Here is a 26,245-nt window from a genome sequence, read left to right on the forward strand (position 1 = left end):
ACTACACTGGGGCATTAGGACCCACACAGACCACAGGGTGAGCGCCCCCTGCTGGCCACACTAACACCTCTTCCAGCAGCAACCTGGTTTTCTCAGGAGGTCTCCCATCCAAGTACTAACCAGGCTCAGCCCGCTTAGCTTCAGTGGGAAACCAGTCTTGGGTTACAGGGTGATATGGCTGCTGGTGTATATGTATAGTATAACGGTATCCACGAAAATATAAAACACAGCACAACAGTCTTTAACATTAAGAAGAAGAAACTGAAGAATGGAGTAATGATGCTGAAAATTCAGCTTTGCCAACACAAGAATAAATTACATTTTAATATACACTAAAATAGAAAAAAAATTGCAATAATATTTCACAATATTACTGTTTACTGCAACCTTGGTGGTTATGAGAGACTTATTTAAAAGTCTTATTTTAAAAAAGATTTAACAATCTAACCAACCTCAAACTTTTGAACGATACATCGACAATATTCCATAAATAATATAAAATCAAATTTGCAAGGCACATTTACACTTGTTCAAGATAAAAAATAAAAATAAATGTTGTGTCCCATGGAAGATATCAAGTCAAACAAGTTAGGAACATGACCGTGATTAAATAATTATTTTCATTTCTGAATTATTGTTTTGAAGCAACAAAACCGCATCAACTTTTGATTTAATTTACTTTTCTAGTCTTTCTGGTGCCCCCTAAAGAAAGAATGCGTGTCTCTCACTCTCTCGTATGCACAGCACACACACAAAAATGCATGCAGTGAAATGCTTGGCCACCCTAACACTGCCTCTGATAAGCACAGACATCAAATCGTACTGTGCACTCAAAGAGACAGACAGATGAATAACTGCTCAGAGAAAGAAAACATGTCACACAACATCAGCCCTACACACTCACAAACAGACACACACATCCCAGATCCAGCACACCCTGTACCACAAAATGGAAGGTTCCTTCTAGTCATCAGGTGTCAGTCAGTGTGTACGTGTTTGTAGGTGGTAGACGTGTTACGTGCAGCGGTGTGATTGTTGACAGATGCCCATTGAAGCCATTGTGCCGAACGGATAGTTGCCTTGTGTGTACACCTGTTGTTGGAGGAGTGTGTGTGTGTGTGTGCGGTCGCTCAGCCAAACCTCCCACTCTTCATTTGTATCTCTACCTCCATTTTTCCTGCTATCCATTTCATTCATCCTCCCACTCCTTTCATCCCCCACCTTTCTCCCTGACTGGCTTATATAAATCTAGCCTTTTCAGAGCAGGCCCTTATCCTTTACTTAAGCAACACAGGTGAGAATGATGACGCCCAACAGAAAACACACAATTGATACACACTTTGCTTAACATTGGGGTCACCAAACATGTGGGGTCAGTAAGAAGTCTCTTATGCTCACCAAGATGGCATTTATTCAATCAAAAATACAGTAATATTGCGAAATATGTTTCAAACTGTAATGAATTTCTGTGATGGCTAAGCTGAATTTTCAGCATCACTCCAGTCTTCAGTGACTACGTTTACAAGCAGCCAATAACCCGTTCAAAACCGGAATATTAGCAATAACCCGGTCGCGCACGGCCATGTAAACACCGGCAAAACCCTGAATATGCTCATATTCCGGTTTTTAAAAACATGAATATGATCCCTGGGTTACCCCTTTTCTAACCCGAATATTTGGTCATGTAAACGTATCGGCATATCCCCATCAAAAGGAACATTGATTTGTGTTCTGCGCATGTTCTATTCGCAAGGAATCTTGGTCTTTTGAGTAGAGGAACTTACAAAACTCTGCCGCATACACCCGCATGCATTATACCAGAAGTAAACCAGAAGTAGAGGTAAATATGGTGAGACGCAGCACAGTAGTGTCAAGTGCTGCTGGTGGGTCAGTACCAGCACCAAAGCGCAAACAAAGCCGATCGCTATCTGCCCCGAACTATTCATTATCCGCATGCTGCTGCTGTTGTTGTTGTCTTTGGATACAGGAAAGAAGAATCGGAAATGCCGATATATTGCGTCTTAAGGTTGTCCTTACGTCCAGACGCTAACCGTGCGTCGCCGTTTAGATCGGGATATTGGCAATTGATTACAAATTCCATGTATACAGGAGTAACTCTCTCTGCTCACACATGTAAACGGGTTATTCCGAATGTTTCAGAAACCCAAAATAGTGACCTTAACCCGACCATAACCCGTGTCACATGATCCTTCATAAATCATTCTAATATGCTGATTTGTTGCTCAAGAAACATTTCTTATAATTTTTTTTCAATGTTGAAAACAGTTCATATTTTGTGGAAACCAATACACTTTTTTTCAGGGTTCTTTGATGAAGAAAGTCCAAAGCTAAGTCCAAAATTTGAAACCGAAATCTTTTGTAATATTATAAATGTCATTACTGTGACTTTTAATCAGTTAAATGTATCCTTGCTAAAAGTTGGCAAAATTAAACCTTGGTTGAATCGGACTGTGGTTATCTAGATCTGAACTGGTTGACAGAGACCTCGCCAAGTCAAACACTTGTGTGATAAATCAACAGAATCAACAAAGCAGCAGCGGGTTTATTTTGTGCTTTGTTGAGTGAATGAGGAGTTCGGAAATAGATCCATCGTCACACAACGATGGAACAACTCACCGGAAATGTAATGTGGTTTGACGTGTTTCAATGACTAGAGCAAACAGTAAGGATCGAGGCAGCAGCCTTCAGCAACTTTAAACCAACACAGACGGATGAACAATCTCTGAGAAAGTGTAGCACAGACCTTTTGTAAGAGCCCGTTTCTCTTTAAAATTAAAGTTTTCAATCTGTTAGTTTTATCTGCAACCTGAGTTAACAAAATTAAAATCGACAAGCACATACAGACTCACTCCCACCACCTGGCAAAAAGAGCAAACACCCAAAGAGTAATGCCACAACAAAGTTAAAATACATCTGTAGAGAAGACCGAGATGATCCTAGACGAAAGAGAATGCAAACTTCTAGCTTTCTCCATGGTTCATTTAGTGAAAGAGAGGATGAAAACTGAAAATGTTAACTATATTGTTTTGTATTTCACTTCTTACATTAAACATTTTGAATGTAATTCGCCATAATAGCGGTTGATTCCACTGAAAAACACCTTTTTAAAGTCATTTCAGAGCAAACACATAAAAAGATGAAAAATATCAAGATATTATATATATTTTAGCTACAGTATATTGGCCAGTTCTACTGCACAAACTCTCTGTGTCTTTCTCACACACACAATGGCTGAGTTCGGTGGCCTGATGCTGTAGTGAGAGCCGTCAGAGCAATGGTCAGTAATCGAATCATCTGGCACATGTCAGAGAGATTAGTGTTAGGGTATAGGGTAGCAGTCCCCGCAAGGCATACACACACACACACACACAGCATAGAGAGCTAGCGATTAATACTTTATTTCAAAATAGGAAGAAAAAAGACATGTGAAAGAAAGGAGACTTAGACTGATCCACCCAAGTGGAGACATTGAGGATTTTAGAAGGATCTGGTGAAAACAGAAGGGAACGTCAGATTTGAAAAAGATAACGTTTTATCACAAAGCAACAATTATTTCATAGTATTTTTCTAATTTTCCGGTAAAAATACAGCATTTAAACATTCTTGGAATCATTTTATTTGATTTGTCAAATTGCTAAATATATCAAGACTTATTTTAAGTATAATGAATTGATATGATAACTTTATTTTTTCTACCTTATTTGGGTCTTGTGTCGAGCATTAATTTTACCAAATGTCATTAGATTTATACTTAAACAAAAAAAAGCCAATGAAGTTAGAATTTATTTTACATATATAGCCTACAATTATAAAAAAAAATTATATCTATATAACTATCTATACAAGTATTTTTCCTTTAAATCATATATATATATTGAACTTTTGCAGTGACCTGGCAACACATTCCCAAATCAATGCAAAATTAATGCTAAAGTATTGAAAGAAAATGCCTATAAAGTGCAAAACTAATCATTTGTATTCTGATTAAAGCGACCTGAACATTGACCTCAGCAAAGGTTCTTAATGACCCCTCTCAGTATTACACCAAAACTGCAAGGATTTATGTATCCTCAAAGTGAAAACATTTATTTTAAAACCCACTTATCCCACTTATAACAAGATTAAAAATTTAACCGTTCAAATGTAATATTGAGAATTTTCTGAGCTCGATGAAAACTTAATTTCAAAACGTGCGACAGGCGAAGCTGGCAGGAAGTGAGGATAATTAAGCAAGAAGCATTGCTGTGGATTAATGTGTGTTATATTACGTTCCCTGGTTTGAGTCACATGTAATAACTGATGGCGTGGTGGGAATATCGTCAACACTGCCCTTTTCTGACACTCTGCTAATTCAATCACTCGCTCTTCTTCTTTCCACCCATCCTTCAATCCATCCTAGTTAACAAAACACTCTGTCACACATAGTTACATGACAATGACATGAGGTTACCTTCATAGAAAATCTGCTTTATCCACTACAGTCTAAAAGTTATGAGTTAGAGGGAAACAATTTGCATTAAATATAATACATCAATAAAAACGTTAACGAAACCAACTACCACAAATTTTCTGATTCCAAAGCAAACTTTAGTACCACAAAATATTATACATTTTGAAAACATAGAATAAGCCTTTATTTCTTGGAAGAAACCCTTAAACATGGGTTCAGCAAGTTGCACTAATTGCTTCTCATTTTCTGTTCGTGGACAAACCTATTCCAGGAAACACTGATTTGCAAAAAAAAAAAAAAAAAAAAAAAATCAAAGCTGGGATGAATGCAGTCGCGTCTCATCACGGACGGGCTGAATTTTCATGTTTCATGTTTTTGTGATTGGAGGAGGCTTTTCAGAGAGCGCCGCACAAAAGGGAGGGTTGTTATGGAGACAGAGGACATTCAAAAAACAAGACCCTTCTCATCCCTCTCATTTGCAATTGTTCACAGTGGCCACAGCGTTCTTTAACATCCGTCCGAGTCGGTTCCGTTTTTAGCGCCTTCATTGTTATTCAGCCGCTCAGGATCTGTCTCCTAATCTACATAGACCCTCCCCCAGTTTAACCCACACGCGAACGCCCCAGTATAGAAAGGTAGAATGAGAATGACCAAATGAAGAGTCTCTCGTATCAGCACTCAAAGGCCATCCAAGTGCATCCTTATCATTCTGGCATTTTGTTTGTCATTTCCATTCTCTCAGCTTAAACTGAGTCAGTACTTAGAAGTGGAGTTTCAAATGTCCCTTTCCCATGAAATCGGCAGCAGACTGATACTGTCAGAAGATTCATTGCTTTATAACACTCTTTACTGCAGCTCTACATTCAACAGGTGACATTTTGCTTCAAAGAGTGATGGACTTTGAACAGAGGGTTGACTGGCCCCAATCTGACTGCAAGAAATGAATGGTCAGCTGGTATCCATTGAGAACTGGGCAATGGATGTGGCCAGTGAGAAACCTACAAATGTGTGTCAAACGCTGTCAATCCTTTTATATCAGTTTCAGCTGAAGGCCCTCAACATGGATGTCAGAAATGTGGATAAAGGAAGACACCATTGTAGTTTTCCTTAGATTACCATCAAATAAACACCACTTATCAACCCAACCACAGACGATAACTGCTCCAGTAACAGAAACAGTCCATCTTTCTGCATCAACGTAATGAAAGAAAGAAAGAAAGAAATTAGTAAAGATAAAAATCGAGGTATAGAGGAAAAGGAGGAAGAAAAATAATGAAGGAGTTAAAGACAGAAGGAAGGATGAAAATTAAAGGATATGAAGGAAGTAAAAGAGTAAGGAAAGAAGGTACATTTCTAAGGAAAGGAAATTAAGGAAGAAAGGATGGAAGGAAACCAAGGAGGAAATTAAAGGAAGATAAAGAGGAATAAAATAAGGAAGGGAACAAAATGAGGAAATAGGAAAGTGAAGTACAGGAAAGTTTAGAAAAGTCGCAAAGGAAAAGAACGAGAGAAGGGAAGGGACAAAAACAAAAATCACAACAAGAGAAAAACAAAATGAGGAAAGGAGGAAAAGATTGTGGAAGTAAATTATATAAATGAGTACAGAAAGGAAAAGGAAGGAAGGAGTGAAGGTAAAAGGGTAAGTAATAAGGACAGGAAAGGAAAGGAAAATAAGGGAAAGGAAGAAAAAAGCCAAACAAATAAAAGGCAGTAGCCTATAAGTGAAGATAACGTTAGAGCCTTATGGTTCTCTCTGGTCCTGATCTCTCTCTCTCTCTCCAATCTCTTTATTTCCAGGGAAGGTGCCCGGACAAGCAGAGAGCAGCAATAAACTGCATAAAAATGAGATTTAGCAGCAATATACTTCAGACTGCATCAAATCGTAGCAGCACAGACAAAGAGCAGCTGGCCTGTCAGACACCCTAGTACAAACAACAATTAACTAAAAATACACCAGCAGCTGACTGCGGGCAATACATACTTCAGAACAAAGTTAAAGTCACTCGACCCTGACCCTGTACACTCGGCTGGGGGAAACCGCACTGCTACACAACTGACTAAAGTTTAATAATGCTGTCATTAGATACAAATCTTTGTGTGCCTGTCTGTGTCTTAAGATAGAAATCCATTCAATTGATCTCCAAAATATGGATTTATTAGAAATTATCTGGTGGGTTACATTTTCCGTTATCTGTTGCAACTTGAGCCATCTTTTAAACATAATAAAACTATGTTGTTTGCGTGTTGCATGCGTCAATACTCTGCCAACCAATCAGTGCGCTGCTTTTTCTGTGATTAATTTAGCGATGGGGCTGGAATAGCCAGCAATGAGTGTTGGTGTCTGTGGTGTTGGTAATATACCCATTAGACGCTCTGTCATGCACAGGGACAGCTGTCAAATTAGTTCGATTATCGTCATTGGCACACAGAGTAAAATCAATTGGAAATAGAAACGAGCAAAACAGCCTGGGAAACCCTTAAAGGCATAGTTCACCCAAAAATGGGTCAAAATTCTGTCATTAATTACCCTCATGTCGTTCCAAACCCGTAAGACTTTCGTAACACAAATAAAGATCTTTTTGATGAAATCTGAGAACTTTCTCTCCCTCTATTAACAGTCTACACAACTACCACTTTGACGCTTCAAAAAGATCATAAAGAGATTGTAAAACTAATCCATATGAATCGAGCGGTTTATTCCGAATTCTCTGAAGAGACTTTATCGCTTTATATGTGGAACAGATCGAATTTAAGCTTTTATTTACATATAAACATAGAATAGCGAACATAAACAGAAGCTCAACCGAACCTGCTTGACCTGCAAGAACAAACCTCATTGGTTCCTGCTGAAGCTCAAACGTGCTGCGTAACACGAGAACGAACCTCATTGGTTCCTGCTGAAGCTCAAACGTGCTGCGTAACACGAGAACGAACCTCATTGGTTCCTGCTGAAGCTCAAACGTGCTGCGTAACACGAGAACGAACCTCATTGGTTCTTGCACGTCAAGCGAAAATGCTTGAGCTTCTGTTTACCACAACTGATGTGTGAGTTGATCAATGTTCATATGTGAATAATCACATAAAGCGATCGTGTCTCTTCAGAGAATTTGGACTAAACCACTCAATTCATATGGATTAGTTTTACAATCTCTTTATTAACTTTTTGAACACTTTTCAAAATTAACTTTTTGAACACTTTTCAAAATTAACTTTTTGAACACTTTTCAAAATTAACTTTTTGAACACTTTTCAAAATTAACTTTTTGAACACTTTTCAAAATTAACTTTTTGAACACTTTTCAAAATTAACTTTTTGAACACTTTTCAAAATTAACTTTTTGAACACTTTTCAAAATTAACTTTTTGAACACTTTTCAAAATTAACTTTTTGAACACTTTTCAAAATTAACTTTTTGAACACTTTTCAAAATTAACTTTTTGAACACTTTTCAAAATTAACTTTTTGAACACTTTTCAAAATTAACTTTTTGAACACTTTTCAAAATTAACTTTTTGAACACTTTTCAAAATTAACTTTTTGAACACTTTTCAAAATTAACTTTTTGAACACTTTTCAAAATTAACTTTTTGAACACTTTTCAAAATTAACTTTTTGAACACTTTTCAAAATTAACTTTTTGAACACTTTTCAAAATTAACTTTTTGAACACTTTTCAAAATTAACTTTTTGAACACTTTTCAAAATTAACTTTTTGAACACTTTTCAAAATTAACTTTTTGAACACTTTTCAAAATTAACTTTGAACACTGTCAATGGAGGGACAGAAAGCTTCCAGATTTCCTCAAATAGATCATCATTTGTATTCTGAAGATGAACGAAGGTCTTACGGGTTTAGAACGACATGAGGGCGAGTAATTAATGACAGAATTTAAATCTTAGGGTGAACAATCCTGTTAATATCAGAATTGTCGATAATCTGTAAGCCCTTCTTGGGCGCTGTAATTAAAAATGTTATGATTAAATTTCTTTCTTTAAAGTAAATGTATACTGTTTTGAGGATGTTTAGAGATTTTTACTGGAAAACAAAAATTTACAGATTAGAAAAAAAAAAAAAAAAAGTGAGTGACCTGGCTAATGGCTGTTCATCATTTAAATCAGACAAAACACCAAACTATGACCCAAACTGAAATCAATGCTAAAATATAGAAAACGCATGCCTATGAAGTACAAAAAAAAAAAACATACACAAACTTGTCTTTTTGAGACTAATACTGCTAATACCGTCCAAAAAGCCAGTCCTCAGGGCTACCTCACTGCCCACAGAGAAGAGAAGAACGTGACCGGATGCTGCGGATGAAACAGCCATCTCAGAGCCATTATAAGAGATGTCTTTATCTGAATAAGCTAAGATGAATAGGACTCTGTACTGATATCCTGACAAAGCAGGTATACAGAGGGTTATTTGTTCTGCTTTAAATGAGATTTAAATCTAGGTGGGCAAATGGAAACACGCCAACATGGCAGCTGGGTAACCCACACACCACAAACTGAAGGCAAAATTGAGTACAAGTACATGTGTGTGCGCATGTCCGTGCGTCAAAGCAAAACATCTGAAATTATACACAAGCACATGACAAAAGCTATACGGACATTACAGACATTATTTTATAAAACACAAACAAGCATAATGCATGTCAATCAACAAAAGGGGAAAAAAGGAAATAAAAGCCAGTGATCTGAAATGACAGGAGGCAGCATGTTTTAAACATCACGACCCTCCTAAAGTTTAAACAGCGGTGATGGGAAAAATCCCAGCGACGGAGCTAGATTCCCATAACACACACTAACATATACATGCACAAATACACAAACACAGCAAACACACCCCCTGCAGTGCTAAGTGGTGTTATTTTGTTTGTAAGGAACTCACTCCTTACTTGACAGTGATATTCACACAGCAATGTTTAATATGTTTCTAATGAATCTTCCATCTGGAATAACAATAGAAAATATTTAAGTGGAGCAAAAGCCTGATGACTGCACAGAAATGTCCACACAGAAATACAATTTTTTCCCCCCACTGGGCATGGGTCAAAATGGCCTGGCTGACCGGATAAAGTCTGGTTGGTAAGAGTGATGATCAGTCAGGCATATGTGCAAATATACATCAAATCAAACACTGAAACACAAACTCGCAGATGTACTGAAAAAGAGTCACGTTTTTTGACCAATGTCAAGCACTTTGGATAATTATTTTTTAATTAATTAATAATCATTTAATAGAGTTTGCACACTCAATATCTATAAATAACTTTTACAGCAGATACAAAAATATAATAATGTCATTATTTTTAATATTTCATTTTTTAAATGGGGTTTAAAGTATTTTGTAAATATTGCTCTTTGAGAGTGAAAACTATAAAATGATTATTAATAATGTATTATTTAAATATCTTATATATAAAGTTGTAATCGAAATTATTGGCAACATTTACAGACTTCCAGCTGTTTGTAATGAACAAATAAAATAAAAGTAATTGAAATAGCTTAACACAACAAACGTTTCAAGTGTTTTCCCCAACTTCAAATGAAAAAGCAACTTTTAATGACTTCTGCAGTCTTAAAATGATTCAACCCCCGGATTAGAATCCCTCACAAAAGCACACATCTGCAAAACATGTGTTGTCTCAAGCACACCTGATGCAACTATAATCAAGAGCTTCATTAGTTGCACCAGGTGTGCTTGAGCTAGAACACGTGAAATATCTGAACTTGCTAGGTTTCTTGAATGTCACGTTTGACTGCATGTTAGAAAAGAATAACATGCCAAAAGAATGGTCCAAAAAGTTATATCACCTTCACAAACAAGGAACAGGATACAAAAAGATATCGAAGGCACTAAATGTTCCTAGAGACACTGTTGGAAGCATAGTTTGCAAGTTCAAAGTTAAAGCAACAGTGGTTACACTTCCTGGACGGGGCAGAAAAAGGAAGCTATCAACGTCTGCAACCAGATTTCTGAGAAGGCAGGTTCAGAAAAACCCTTGAATGACTGCAAAAAGACCTGCAGCAAGACTTGGTGGCAACAGGCACTGAGGTTTCTTGCACAGTAAATATATACACAGGGACACACTTAACTGTAATGCTGCGTTCACACCAAACGCGAATAGAGCGTCTGGCACGAGTGATTTCAATGTTAAGTCAATGTAAAGACACGTTTACGCGCGTCTGGAGGTCCTGCGGCGCGAATGAAGCGTTTAGCGTGGCGTGGTGGCCACGCCACCTTGTTCCTTGCACCTTGCACCAATGCACCTTGTTCGCGCGAATGAGGCGAATTGAGCGTCTGGCGCGATACACGCGAGTGGTGCTTTGTGCATTCACGCCTTTGATGCAAATTTGTGTCTGATGCCAGAGTTGAAAAATGTGAACTTTAGCGTCAATTCACGCCACGTTAACCAATCAGGAGCCTGCTTGCTGCTGTCACGTGGTGAAGTGACGTGATAAACGGGGGCAGGCCCGTTTTTCAGTTTATAATGTCATTTTATATGTTTGGCCTCAATAAATTATTTTGTAATATGACTAAATGCCTCCGTGAACGAAGGAATGACATTGTTTAGCTATATGTTAACTATGAATGTGACACTGAACACTTGCAGTCATACATTTCTGAATGAGATGAAGAAAAACCTACGTTATAATGAGTCATTAATGTATTTTAACTTATACGTTTCATATAATAGAACTGAAGCTATAGATTGTGAATTTAATAATTTCTCGTTTACCAGCGGCAAACGTCAGGAGGACTAGCCGAGGTAAGGCTGTTCCAGGCGGGTTACATGAGCGCTGAGCGCCCGGCACTATCTTTATTAATGAACCACAGATTTGAGCTTTAAACTACATTCTCGACTGTACAACTCTTAAAACTACATTTCGTGACACAATAACAGTAGTATTTTAAAATTTCTCAGCCTTTCTTGCAAATAGACCACTGCCTAGCACTTGCCCCGCCCACAAGAAGCGGATTTCGCCTCGGACGCGCGTCAATTTCGCTTCAATCGCTTGCTTTTTTACGCGGTCCATTTCGCGTCGGACGCGCGAATGCATTCAAAATGTTCAAGCGTCAAACTAGACGTGATAGACGCGAATTTGACGCTCTATTCGCGTTTGGTGTGAACGCAGCATAAGGCTGATGATGAATGTAATTTTGATACTTATGACTGATCATGCCCAAACGAGTCGGTGTTCACAGTCGGTGTTTAAAATCTGCTCCAGTCATTGGAAACAGTCGGTTCAGTTCAGTCTAAGAATGTTTCAGCTAGTCGTTAGTGTTTCCCGGCATAAGGCGCGTACTAAACGCATGACATAATTCCAAGACGTACACCGCTACTGACCCAAAAGCACAAGAAATCTAAATCATAAATAAGCCACAGAAGTTGCTCTGCTCTGTGAAGCGATGAAACAGAACTGGATCTTTTTGTCCCTATGGATCAGCGGTCTGTCTGGAGGCAGAAGAATGAAGCATATGCTGAAAAGAATCTCTGCCTACAGTTGAGCGTGGTGGAGCCCAGTGATGCTCTGGGGCTGCTTTGCATCCTCGGTCACTGAAACCTGCAGCGTGTGGAAGGCAAGATGGATTCATTGAAGTGTCAGGAAATCCTAAGAGAGAACGTCATGCCGTCAAGGAGAAAGCTGGAGCTTGGGTGTCATTGGACCTTCCAACAGGACAATGATCCCAAGCATACTTTTAAATTCCACCAAGGCTTGGTTGCAGAAGAAGTCCTGGAAGATTCTACAATGGCCATCACAGTCACCTGACTTGATCCCCATAGAAAATCCCTGGCGGTGGTTGCAGCACGCAAAGCCAAGAATATTACTGAACTGGGGGCCATTGCTCATGAGGAATGGGCTAAGATTCCTCAGAAACGCTGCCAGAAGCTGGTATCTCGTTCGCAGCAGGTCATAAAAGCAAAAGGGTGTTTGCCATGAAGGGGTTAAATCGTTTTGAGACTGAAGTCGTCATTAAAAGTTGCATTTTCAGTTGAATGTGTGGTGCTATTTCAATTACTTTTGATTGATTTGTTCATTGCAAACAGCTGAAAGTCTGTAAATTTGGCCAATAAACCTGATTTTCAATGGGGGTAGAATAATTTAGATTACAACTGTATATATATTATATATATATATATATATATATATATATATATATATATATATATATATATCATCAGTGGCGAGCGGTGCCTTTTTTTAACCGGGTATGCTGGGTGATGCGTTGTCACAAATGCACCTGGTGCAACGTTGGATGGGTTTATAATAAGCGTGTTCGCTCTAGATATTATTAGCTGCTCAGTTGCTTACACTCATGACACATGGCAACACAGCTAAAAGTTTCCTTTATTTGACCATTTATTGAATGTAGCCACCATTTACCTGTTGATACATTCACAAGCACCCGTAAAAGCTGTTGAGTCACGTGCAACGAGTGAAAGGCCGCCCAACAGGTTTGTAAAATATGTCATATTTTAGTAATTACGCTAGGTGGCACTAATGTCGCAGAAACGACATGCTTCACCTTTAAACGCTACGGCGCATCAGCACGCATCTAAATCAGAGACGACAAATAAGAAACACCATGCTAGGCGTCAATTCAAATGTATGCCAGAAGTGTTATTAATTAAGAAATAAAAATAAGTATTATAATAAATGTTAGTAGTTTATAGTAGCAACTTTATAGTAGCAAGTCCATGAATGGCTTGGGTATGCAGAGCATTCGCTGGTTATATGGACCCCACGCCACTGATATATATATATATATATATAAATAAATAAATAAATGTAAGTTGTAATGTGTAATTATTAATGTTAAAAACAATTAATTAAGAGCTCTTCTTTGCATGGACATTCCTTGCAGTCTCTAAAATCTCTAGATGGCCACGTACACTGAGGTGTGCTGGAAATGGGCATCGGCGGGTGGGCGAGGCGGTGCAGGTCGATGGTGAGAGCGGCTGGAAGATAAGAACAAATGAAAAGACCCCAGAGGCTCAGTATCACTTACTTATTACTGATAGCGGTGTTAGCCTCTCTTCACCAGAGCCGTAGGCAAAGAAAACATGCTTTAACACTTTAGCGTTTAGATTGTGTTAAAAAACAATCCCCCAGCATGCACACAAAGACGAAAGTGCTATGATATCATGCACAAGTTTTTTTGGTCACATACCATGGTTATAAATAAGAAGTACCATGTAGATACGATGTATTTGAACAGTTGCACTTGCACTTATGAAATCACAGTGCTGTTTTACACGTGGAAAATATACAATTAGTTAAGGATATGAGGAGCGTAATTAAGAGAGGTGGAAAAAAAACAAAGAGAGGAAAGAGATATCAAGTGGAGTGAGAGAAAAAGAGAAGGGTGGGAGTGGGAGAACATGAGAGAGAGAGAGGGAAAGAAAACAATGACCTTTTCCAGATGATATCTGTACTAATCCTGTGTTTGAATCCCTGCTGAGGTCTCTGAATCTGGGGGTCTGGGGGAAGCTGATAAAAAAACGAGGTGAAACGCACAGCGACCAATGTGCATCTGCATCTCCGTGCACAATTTTGTATTTCAAACAAACATGCTCATACTCAAACATATCAATCATACTCAAACACACACTTATGCATGCATGCACACACACTACATAAAAAGTCATCCAAACACAGCATTGCAAGTCATTAGTGATGGGACTGGTTAATGCTAAATATGTGAACCCTTAAATCAATGAAGAGTCATCAAGCATATGAACACATGCGGTGTCAGTGCTGGTGCAAGCCTGTTATAGTGATTAGAGATCTCTTACACACTCATAATAAACACAGCCACACACACAGCCACACACACACACACACACACACACAGGGTCATTGTGCTTCCTAATTAATTAGAGTCTACAGCCACACACAAAGAAATATTCTAGTTTCAGTTCAGCTGTATTATTGTACTTCTACGTGAAGTAAAAACACAAACAAATAAATAAAATGGTCAGTAAGATGTTTTTTTTTTTTTTTTTTTTTTAAAGAAAGGCATACTTTCATTGAGAAAGGATGCATTAAATTGATAAAAAAATGACATTAAAATCCTGGGAGGAAAACGGTCCGTTTACAAAAAATATAAAGTGTGTGTGTGTGTGTGTGTTTTCCTCCAGTTTGCATTTATAATGAAGTTCATACATAATCTACCTCAAAATATAGCAATAGTAACAAACTAGTATTACAGAGATCTGATATCATGGTATAAGTGATTTTCTAAAATCAAAATAAGTGGTATAAAATATAGATGGTATAAAAATCACAAAGTTATTTTTGCTAGAAATTCAACTTTTTATATTGCCATATATTAATGGCTATGAATATTCCATTGAATGAAATACTTATCACATGAAAGGTGCTTCATCTCATTTGATTATTTTCTTCTTTAATAGCAACTTTTGGACACAATCCAAAAGATAAGATTATTCATCATAAATGAATGATGAATCTGGCATCAGTGCACAAACAGCTCCAACATTACGTAACAGCCACATTAAAAACAAAAGACTCACAGTAATAAATAACAAATCGCATTGGATGAGCCGCTGTACAATAGCTGATCTACGAACACCTGTGAACGTAGTTCAGTTCAGAAATGTAGATTTCTTCAAGTTGCGAGTGACATCTAAACAACCTACTCTTTCTACACCGGAAGTGAGCTTGGTGAGAGATTAAATAAAATGACTAGAATGGAGCAATTTATGTTGACATTTTCTGTCTGCTGTCATTGACTGCTTGAGAAGCCGCAGTTGTCAGGCAGAAAATGAAAGGGTTTATGCAAAATATGCATTCGTTTAAATCAATAGTCAATAATGCGTTTGTCCTTCCTCCAAAAGGAAGACAAATAGACATCTATAATAGAGAGAAATAGATTACAAATATATTATGGAGAAGGCACTTCACAAAGCTACCCATTTTGGTAGACAAGCAAAAAAAGAAACAAGCTGAACTAAAAAAAATAAATGCATAGATTTTCTATGCAATAAAGCACAGCCAACACATCCACGTTTTGTACTGAATGAAAACAACTCTTCATAAAGAAGAACAAATGAGCAACACTAACTCCCATCAAAACAACGGTTGACCTCGCATATTACTGCGTCATTTCTAATGATGACAAATACACACTTCCTGAACATTTTCCCATGACCACTAGCATTCACAAACAACACCCCCAGGAATGAAGACATATTTTCCCCAAGCAATTTCAATGCTGCACAGCATTATCTCCTGTTTCTTACTTTTGCCAACACTAAAATGAAAAGAAAATAATTTGTTTACTTGTAGCTGGATATTTACTGGTTCATCGATCTATCCTTGACCTGTGCTATAGACAACAGTGCGTCTGCTTGTGCTTGTGTAATTATTAATGCATATCAAACATGCATGTTTGTGAATCTGTGCAGCAAACGTCCTGCAGCGCTCTCAGGCAGAGAGAAGCACATGCACGTGTACCTCTTTGATGGAGCTGCGAGTCTTTTCCCGCCACTCGTCAGAGCTGAGCTCTAAGGTGCAGTGAACATATGTCTCCCTTTCATATGAGCCCAGGATGAACAACCTATAGAGACAACACAGAGAAAAGTCACTTTCAATTATTGCACAATACCACTATGTTTCACAACATTAATATATACAATAACTGAATAGGTGTTAGGACAGGAAATTGTGTTTTAATATTGTGATCAAACGAAATGAATAGGCTAAATTTAGCTCTGAAACCTGATCAAGTCATTCAGTTCATAAAATAACAATTTATAAAGCTGCTACTGCCATCTGCTGGCTAACATGGCTAACTAACATTTTCATTACAAGCACTAAGAAGCATTAATGGCTATAAAAGTACATTATTATATACTCACTACCATTCAAAAGTTTGGAGCCAGTACGATTTATTTTTTAATTATTAGTAATCAGCCAGGCATTATGCAGTAATTGAATCAAAAATGACAGTAAAGATATGTAACAAAATAAAATGCTTTTTAACATCATATTCAAAGAATCCTAAAAAATACATCAGTGTCACAGATTCAACATTGATAAAAAAAGAAGAAATTAATCTTGAGCAGTAAATCAGTATATTTTAATGATGTTGGCTCTCCAGGAACAGGAGCAGGATGTCCAAATATAGTCCAATGTTGCCCTCTAATGGTGGAAATGCAACAAATACAGTTGAGACATAAACTGACCAGTGCAAACACACACTGGATGGCTATTTAACAGCAAGTTTAACTCTTAAACTTAATGCAACATGCAAAGATCCAGTGTGAAGACTATAAACTGTGTGTGTGTCCACTCATCAGGGGTGAGTTGGGTTTGTAATTGTCAGAGGTTCTGCATTATTAATGGAAGCCTATTACAAACACTATTGTAGTCCGTTACTAATCTGACAAAAAATACAAAGACACACAATGGTAAGAAGATTGCGGTGTGTGTGTGTGTGTGTGTGTGTGTGTGTGTGTGTGTGTGTGTGTGTGTGTGTGTGTGTGTGTGTGTGTGTGTGTGTGTGTGGGTGTGTTCTCAAACTCAGCAGCTTGCAAACGGGCCATTTCAAAGTTCATTGGCTTAGAATGTTATGGCAGTCTATGAGTTTTGTGTCCCAAAAGAATAAGAAAACAGAAACAGCAGTATATACTTACCCTTAACAGAGACCTATATTTTCACATTCTTTATATAAATTTAATTTTACTATATGAAGTTTTAAATGTACCACCAATTTGAACAAATGTGCATGAGTAAAAGGTACTAAAGAAAACAAAGGCAAGTGTATAAGCACACAGCTACAGAACAGAAGCTATAGAACAAACAGAACCCATTATAATCAGTTATGCGGTCTACACTCGATGCGGTGCAATGCAACAACAAATCCCCGACTGTAAACTGATGGCCCGTTCTATTTCTGACGTACTTCAAACACTCACACTACATCTGAGAGGAAGAATAAAGTAACAGGAGCAATAGTACAAACTTAAATTAATATGCCTGTGATGACAATGTACTTTTCATACAGTATATTATAATGTTGTGACGCCTAAATTAACTTTAGCATTTAAAATGATTGATTTCATTTGTAAGGGTTTATTTGAAATATTATTTAAACACTATAATGTGTGATATTCAAATTCATATTGAATTTGATATCGGCCACAACATGAAAATGATCTGTTTGCACTGGCCAGAATTTTGATAACGCATCCTTATTTTTACCTAGTAAAGTGTGCTTCCTAACAACTCATGTTTTATTTATAAAATAAATATATATATTAAAAGGTAAATGTGGATTGTGTCAAACACAGCAACAGGTCTCTGCCCTACCTGCTACATTCAACAAGTGTGACACGTAGACGCCCCTCCACCAATAGTGTGTCTCGGATGGAGATGTCCAGGTCACATGATGACGCCAACGGTGGCTGCACTTGGAAAGGAAAAAAGGGCTTGTACCTGTCAATAAAAAAACAGACAAAATCATTAGACAATCAACAATCAGCCTTCGCATAAATAATACTACCCTTCCTTGCTTTTTACATATTACTGTATGTTCATTATTGCACAATAGTCATGACTTGAATAGTGAGGTCAGCAGGAAACGTTTGCCAAGTCAACGGTCATTTTGGGTGTGTGTAACCCATTCACTCTGAACAGAAGCGTGTGTAAAGAGCAGAAGAACCGGTTCAGTTAAATACAGCTGCAAGGATTTTTAGGCCCTTTCAAATTATGCAAATCATCAGACAGGTAGGCATTCAAGCAAAACTAAAAGTAAATTGTCAGACTACATCAAGGTGAACTGAACCCTTATGCCTTTGCTCGAGGTCTTGTCACCCTTACTGCTCATTACCTGGGAATTAATTCATTAGCGTTCAATGTTTTTAAAAAGCATTAGAGGCACAAATCCTGTGTTTTTTTGTTGTTGTGAAAACTAGTACAATGTTATCCAACATAACATTAACCTAGCATGATAATCTGATTATCGCATTAAATAAACAAAAACAGAGGTTGACATTTTCTGAAGGTTAACCACCTCAGAAAAAAAATTATAATAAATTGTGCCATATTCATGGAATCCCTTCACACCACAATTGACAAAATATTCTGAATAAATGACTTTGTGATTACTTTTATCCCACCCCAAAAAAAGTTAAAAATGAAGAGAAAAGAATCAGAAAATCAACAGAGGAAGAAAGAAAACATCTATAGCTTCCTCCTCTTAAATGATCTACTCACTCAAGCAGGGATTAAGATGTTTTTTTGTTTCCCACATATTCATTTAGAGTATTGAACTGAATTGTTTTAGTAATGGGAGAGTCTTCTTTCTTAAAGACTTCTCTTAATGACCACTCATTGCTGGAGGTTTTAAACACTTTTGCAACATTTTATGTACAAATAAACAATGAGTTAGCATTTGTTTCACAATGAAAACTCTGAAAAAAAGGTCCATCGATCATGTGTTCGGTCAAAACGGGCAGTGAAACCAGATTGAAAAGAGGTAACTTTAAAAACATAGTGATCCCTCATGCAGTTGTATAGCATTCCCCTGAGGAGAGCGGCTCTGCTATTTCAAGACTCTTTAGTGCTAATAATAACCGGAGAGAGCTTAGCATTCCTAAAACAGGAAGTGGCTTTCTCTCTCCATAGACAAAGCACTCCGCTTTGCCCTTGTCAGGTACAAAATATTACAAATAAATCAATTATTGTAAAGATATTATATAAAGTCACCATGAAATCAAAATGGAAAATTCTTGTTTTTTTTATGGAATATTGCAGTGTTTGTTATAAATAATTTATCTGTGCACAACATTGTTGTTTTTTAATATTATCAACATGCCCTCATAGCCTTTAATCAAAATAACTTCCCGTCCCACGTCTCCTCTCATGACGTTTTTACTGGCGTGAGATCGGGACAACCTGTCACTCACATGAGATCACTACAATAGCAAACCACAACAATCCAAATGATTCGATCAATTCCCAATGGACAAAAGCAAGTCCTGTCCTACATTTTGTCTTGTTTGAGAAGCCGTTTTACTTCGATATATATTACAATATGGAAGAAAAGACTATTGCATCTTCCATTTCATGTCGACTTTAACGTTTATATTATAAACAACCACAAACCGCTGATATCTAAACATTTGAAGTTGTTATGAAGAAGTTATTATGTCCCTGAAAAAAATGAGGTGAAAGCGAAATGAACCGCTCCTCTAAACCGCATGAATAGACAAAAGGCAATTTCATTAACTTCTCTAATGTAAATGCTGATGAGGCTTTCACAAACAAAATCCCGAGATTAAGGCATGACCAAGTGCAGTCACATGGATATAATGCTTTGTGGATAAAAGTCGCGATCAAAAACACCATCGGCCCTGAAAACAAAGCCTGTATGCATGCATGTCTCAGCATTTAAAAGATCCGATCAATAGTAGAGATATCTTTCATGCTTAAAAATAGCAGCACAGAGGCAACGGTTTTGTGTTTGCGATGCTCAGTTTCTTTAAATTCTGTCTCTTCATGCCATACTTCATCAGTCTTCTCTCTCCTAGCCATCTGTACAGGGAATAAAGAAAACATCAAATAGAGATATCCGAGTACAGTTTGAACCATTCCAACTTGAGAGAAAACGTAAGAGAGAAAATGACAACATTGGATAAATGCCTGGCAGACAATGGCAGTTTCTCAATTCCAAGAAAGCAAATAATGGACTTGCGTTCTTGTGGAGACCGGTCTTGCCAGGCGACCTTGAAAAAATAAGTTCAGAAGGACACAGAACGCGTCTTGTGAGAATTGAGATGTGCTGTGATCTTGTTGCTCAACTGACTGTGCCAGCATATTATAAGTAGAATCCAATGCACAATAAATACAACATACCATATAACAAACAAATCTCACAACAAATAACAATTTCATATTATTATACATATTATTTTTATAGTAATTTATATCATTTTAATTTACCAGTAGTATTTGTGAAAATTAGTATAACTTAGTTAAATCAAGTTTAACTTATTTTTGTCAATGTTAAGATTCTTTTTAATAAGCCAATAAAAATACCGCAGGTTTTCTCCAGGTCTTCATCATTCACTTTATCAAAATTAAGCAAAAAAATAAAAATAAACGTTTACTTTCACAAGCAGTCACGGATTTGTGAGCTTGCAGCTGTGAGAATGAGAGTTTTAAAGCTTACAGGCTTCCGTATGTCGACCGCCCACAGCGTCTTCTGTGATTTCTAGCGGTTCGATTGTCTGCATTCGATACATCATGCTACTTTCATGCATCCTCTGTACTTGCGTTCTTGAGCATTGGAATTAAACTTCGACAGTTGATGACAAAAGGACGCAATATTGCTTAAAGGAATAAGGTGCAACCATGGGTGCAGCAGGCGCAATGATATTACACAGCGCCTGAAAACAGTCCCCAGCTAGGAAACTTCCAACGTGACAGGTGTTCTGACGGAACATCATACCAGAGAATGTCTAATAGAGAGCCTAAGTCCCTCCTCTTCCGGTGGACCATCATGGGACCTTATTTCGGAAAAATATTGTATGGTAGTCAATGGCGAGAGACAACAAATATTTTGATCTTGTTTGAATTGTGCCCTGAATTACACATATGATGTTTGTCAATTTAAAAGATACATTTTAAAGTCAAGAAAGTCGCAGTTTGATGTAAAACTGTTGAGGTATAAGACTGTGAAAATACGTAATTACAAAGACTACAAACCCAAAAGGCGCACATGTGACGTAATACCTTTTCTCTCAGTGAATGAAGCTAACTTTACTGAAGCTAACGTCTGTCATGTTTTCTATAGTCTTACGTTATAATCGTAACGTTACGCCGTGATGCCGGAGTGTGTTGTACCAGACTGCACACACACGAGCAACGGTGACGTACAGTGCGAGACGAGAGATGTAGTTCATTGAGCGATTTTCACATAAAACTAAACGTTACTCTTCTTTTTTATGACAAACTGCGACTTTCTTGACTTTCATAATTATATTTTAAATTGACAAACATCATATGTGTAATTCAGGGCACAGTTCGGACGGAATAAAAAGAGAAGTTGTCTCTCGCCATTGACCACCATACATATTTTTTCCGAAATAAGGTCCCATGAGCCGGAAGCGGAGGGGCGGGACTTAGGCTCTCTATAAGGGGAGAAGGTTCACTCTCGCTACACTTCCGGCTTCTGACTGGTTGCAGTTCCACTCTGATTCCACATGAGGGCGCTCACAGGACGAGTGCAGAATGAATGGAGGTCTATGGAGCTATACCCCTCAAAATCCACTTTTCTCAAGATATAATTTTTTGTCTAGTAATTTGAATGTTGTATTCGAAAGGAGATGCAAAGAAATTGCACATTGCTGGGTGTTAGATTTTTTAGAGTCACTTATTTACTTTAAAAAGTCTTTCAAAATGTCAATGACGTCATACACATCGTGCGACCAGAGATACTGCTTTACGGCAATTCTTCAGTCACTGTGGTGCTTTCGCGCTCTGCACTTTCTTTTCTCTCGAGGCATCGCCAGCACAGCTGACACAGGTAAACACACGTGCTAGAAGAGTTTCTGCTAGAATACATTCTGTTCCCGCTTCGGATGCCATGATGCCATCAAGCGGTATCTCTGGTCGTAACCAGTCCTTCACTGACCAATCAGCGTTCATTAGCAGAATGCTAGCGTGTTATGGGCAACAACAACTCAACCTGTAAGAAATCGAAAAGACATAAGTACTCGTTCATTCAATTTTCGACCTATAACCCATGTTGAACTTGCCAAACCTACTCTTTGGTCATTTTTTGAGATGCTAACGGTCTAATCAGAATCAATGATCTATGCTAAGCTATGCTCAAAGTGCTACCGCCAGACCCGGAGATCGGCTGAATACTAGATTCGAAAACGGTAAAACTCAACTGTTTAACTCTAAGGGAGTTGGAGAATGAGCCCATTTCCCCAAAAAAGTGGAGTGTTACTTTAAGAACTATTTTTAAGAAACAGCCAATGAGAGAGGATTTAAAAGACTACATTTTAAAAATGTTTCCTAAGTCTTCATCTAACTCAAAGCCTGAGATGTATTAGTACCCATTGGATTTCCCTGTTGAACCACCTAAAACCAGTGTTTGGGGGTGACTCATCATTACAAGTAACTTGAGTTATGTAATCAGATTACTTTTTCAAGTAACTAGTAAAGTAACTAATACGAGTTACTTTTTCAAATAAGTAACGCAAGTTATTTTGTTTTATTGACCAATGTACTTGCTTCTGACCTGCGATGACTCCGTTAAACCATAAGCAAAACAAATTTATTTTATTAGTAAAGTAAGCTTTAAACTTTTTTTTTCCTGCATCCTATTCTTCGGTTATCCAAAATATCAGCACAGCTGAAAGGTTTGCTTGAGTGGCGCCCTCTACTGTACAGGAGTAAATCTGCATTTCCATCAGCCTGAGGGTTGTTAATTCACTTTTGGTGTGAAGGAGTCCTTATTTTTGCCCCAAAATAGAACTTTTTAGTTATTAAAAAACAAGCCCAGCCCAGGTGAAAAAAAGGTAATGCAATTAGATACTTTTTCAGGGAGTATCGCTATATTGTAATGCATTTCTTTTCAAAGTAACTTTCCCCAACACTGCCTAAAGCTACCTAAATGGCAATTCTGTGACAACTCCAACCCTGCTGCTTTAAAGATGTACATCTGTAACTTAAAGTATTTTATTTTACTAAAATAAAGTTTAAATTAGCAAAGAAATTACCATATAATGCTAAACAGACATACTTTTTTATTTTTTATGTTTTGTATAAAACTGGTGTAAACGTTGTCCAAACTGTTGTATGACTCAAACGAGCAGTTCAGTGATTCTACTTCCTGTTCAAAAACCTCATCATGATGCAAAATTCTAAGAACAACATCCTGGTATGGTAACCCTCTCATAGCGCCCTATGCTCCCTCTCCATTTCCCAGCTGCTTAATTGCAGGACATGACTTCAGTTTGTTTCAGAGCACACACAGGGCACAAAGCGCAGCCCTATCACTTACCACCAACACTGTTACAGGAACATAGCCAGCCTGCAGCATTAAAAATACAACACACACGCACACGCGCACACACACACACACACTAAAGTCTGGACCTGGACGTCTAAGCCAACAGTAAGCAATTACATGCACACACATTCACTGGTGTATATTAACAACAGCAATTACCTGATAAACAATATACAATTTCTGCATGAGTTTGGTAAAGAATGACAGGTTTACTTGACTTACACTAGCATACTGCTAGACTAGCTGTCTTTCGATTTACTTTGTTCAATCTACAATCTACTATTCTAGTCAATAAGTAAAGCAGTCTCTGTACGGTTCCTGGTGTTGTTAGCTAAAGAAAATGCAGAATGGGGACATGACTCAAACTATTATTTTTTTGGGGGTCAAAAAAGACACCAAGTGAAAATTCTATAATTTATTCTGAAATATCATTCACACTTTTGCATGTTCAGATTTGGTCCATCACAATCAGTTATGAGACATTTAACAACCAATGATGGTTTGGCAAAATTAATGTCAATCTTAGGGTGATACATCTTGACACAGCCTATCAAATGTTACTGTAGTATTTTATTTTCACACTATTATGTATTTATTCATATTTTGAGTTCGCGTTTACTATTATATTTTCAGTTTTCATTTTAGTTTTCTTAGCCTACTGTTTGTTATGTGCTTTAGTAATTTTTTATTACTATTTTTGTACTTTAAACTTGTATGGAAAAGAGCAGCTTAAACATTCTTTAAAATATACTCTGCAAAAAAAGAAACGTCCCTTTTTCAGGATAATGTATTTTAAAGATAATTTTGTCAAATCTAGGGCTGCTCCCGACATAAGATTTTTCTTGTCGACTAGTAGAAGAAAAAAAAAGTTTACGAGTTTTAGGGCTGAGAAAGAATATAATATATAACATTGCTAACATGGTTCTACATTACAGAGAAATCCTAAAAAATAATGAGCCTTTGAAAATATACCGGAAATATACGCATAAAGCTTGCTGCATCGCACCGGCAAAAGTAATGATTACGGTAATCTGTCGGAAATAAAACCGGAAATGGTCTAAACATTTGAATAATTTACTAGTGCTTTCTATGTTGGCGGCAAAGATGAAGTTGACAACGCTGACTCTCATCATTGTATTATAGTGGATGCGCCTATATAGAGAAATGCATATTAAGTTAAGCATGTCGCTGTACTAATTTAGCTTCCACACGAACACTAGGATATGTGCCTAATAATAGCGCATATTTATCTAGGCAATCATTAATATAAGAGCGAGCAGCTATGTAAAGTGGTTAACCGTAAGCTACTACGGTATTTGCATGTTTCAAAGGATGTCAATGAATGAAAGACGCATGTTCCTGCCCGACATTACCATAGTGTTTTTCCTTGATGCTTTGCCACAGCCAATCATCAGCACTTGATTTGGGAATATCATACAGGCTGCATGCTTACTGTTTCACTGACGCTGACACTGACCCCTCAAGTACCGAAAATTGGTACCGAACGACAAGACATTTTTTGATACTCGATGGCATCAAGGCAATTTGGTCGGTGCCTAAAAAGTATCAAACTCGATACCCAGCCCTAGTTGAAAGTGGGAGAATGTTTCTTTTTTTTGCTGAGTATATATCCTTTTGGGTTCATCAAGCAAAGAAAAACATACAGGTCTGGAACAACACGGAGGTGAGTAAATGAGGAAACTTTTAGCATCTTTACAATAGCATCCTATGTACATATCACTACAGCATACAGAAGACATACTTCTAGGCGATGAACTAAAACGAAGAGGAACCTGTATGGTGAAATGCTTCGCTGTTAAAGGGCTTGCAGCAGCACTGCAAGAATACTTGCTGTAATCACCTCCGAGGGAAAAAAGCCAGCAAACGACTATTGACTGTGAAGGCCTTGTCCTGCTTATCACCATCCATCTTCCTCTGCACTCCTGAGGCGTTAAGTGTAAGCAGTTTAAAAAACATTCTCATTTTGAGACAATCAACAGATTCCTGATTTCTGCTATATCAGCAAAATCTTTCAGAAACCACAGGAAATTCGTTGGTTTGCAATGAGAAACTACAAACTCACACGCACATATAAAACAGGCGCACGCAGATACCCACACGCACACCTCAAACTCTTACATTAGTATAGCATTTATACAAGCAAAGACTGTCTTCAATAATTTTACAATACACAATGCATAATTATAAATAATGCAAGAATAGATTATTAATTTTCCATTCATTTTTGGATAGACCATTAGAGTAAGTGTCAACCAATTAGGCTTTTTAGTCCACATACATATCAGCGGAATAAAAACATGTATGATAGTTATATGGTGAGATATGATAGTTATATGGTGAGATATGCGTGTAATAAAAGTTTATGTAAGCCACACAAACACACCTGCTGTGTCTTTTACTGAGAATGTCTTGTTGACCGGATTAAAACTCACTCATATCACCAGCACCTCTCTAAATACCTCATATACACCACAGCCAGGTCACAGAGGACAGACCAAATCAGCTTTGCTTTTATATGCATGCAGCAGGAAGAAATGTATGACTTTGCCAATCGGGTGAGAGAGAGAGTGCCAGGAGCTTATCGTGTTTTCTGCAAACTGACTGAAAAAAAAATGAAAAAAACATTGTGCCCGTTTCACACTGCACATGTAAACATGTAAGCACTGCAGAGGAAAAGTAGGATGAGTATTTC

At 37.5% G+C, this 26,245-nt stretch overlaps 1 protein-coding gene across 1 annotated transcript in view; it reads right to left on the minus strand.

Annotated features, from left to right (window-relative positions):
- Positions 1–26,245, minus strand: part of pdzd8 (PDZ domain containing 8) — a 48,011-nt gene that overhangs the window by 12,018 nt on the left and 9,748 nt on the right. Inside the window, exons 2-3 of the mRNA XM_079633789.1 lie at positions 17,817–17,942; positions 15,960–16,062 (exon numbers count right to left, since the gene is read on the minus strand). Of these exons, the coding sequence (XP_079489915.1) occupies positions 15,960–16,062; positions 17,817–17,942 (229 nt within the window). The remainder of the gene's footprint in view (positions 1–15,959; positions 16,063–17,816; positions 17,943–26,245) is intronic.

The sequence above is a fragment of the Phoxinus phoxinus genome, assembly GCF_949152265.1.
Source record: "Phoxinus phoxinus genome assembly, chromosome: 13".
Taxonomy (NCBI): domain Eukaryota; kingdom Metazoa; phylum Chordata; class Actinopteri; order Cypriniformes; family Leuciscidae; genus Phoxinus; species Phoxinus phoxinus.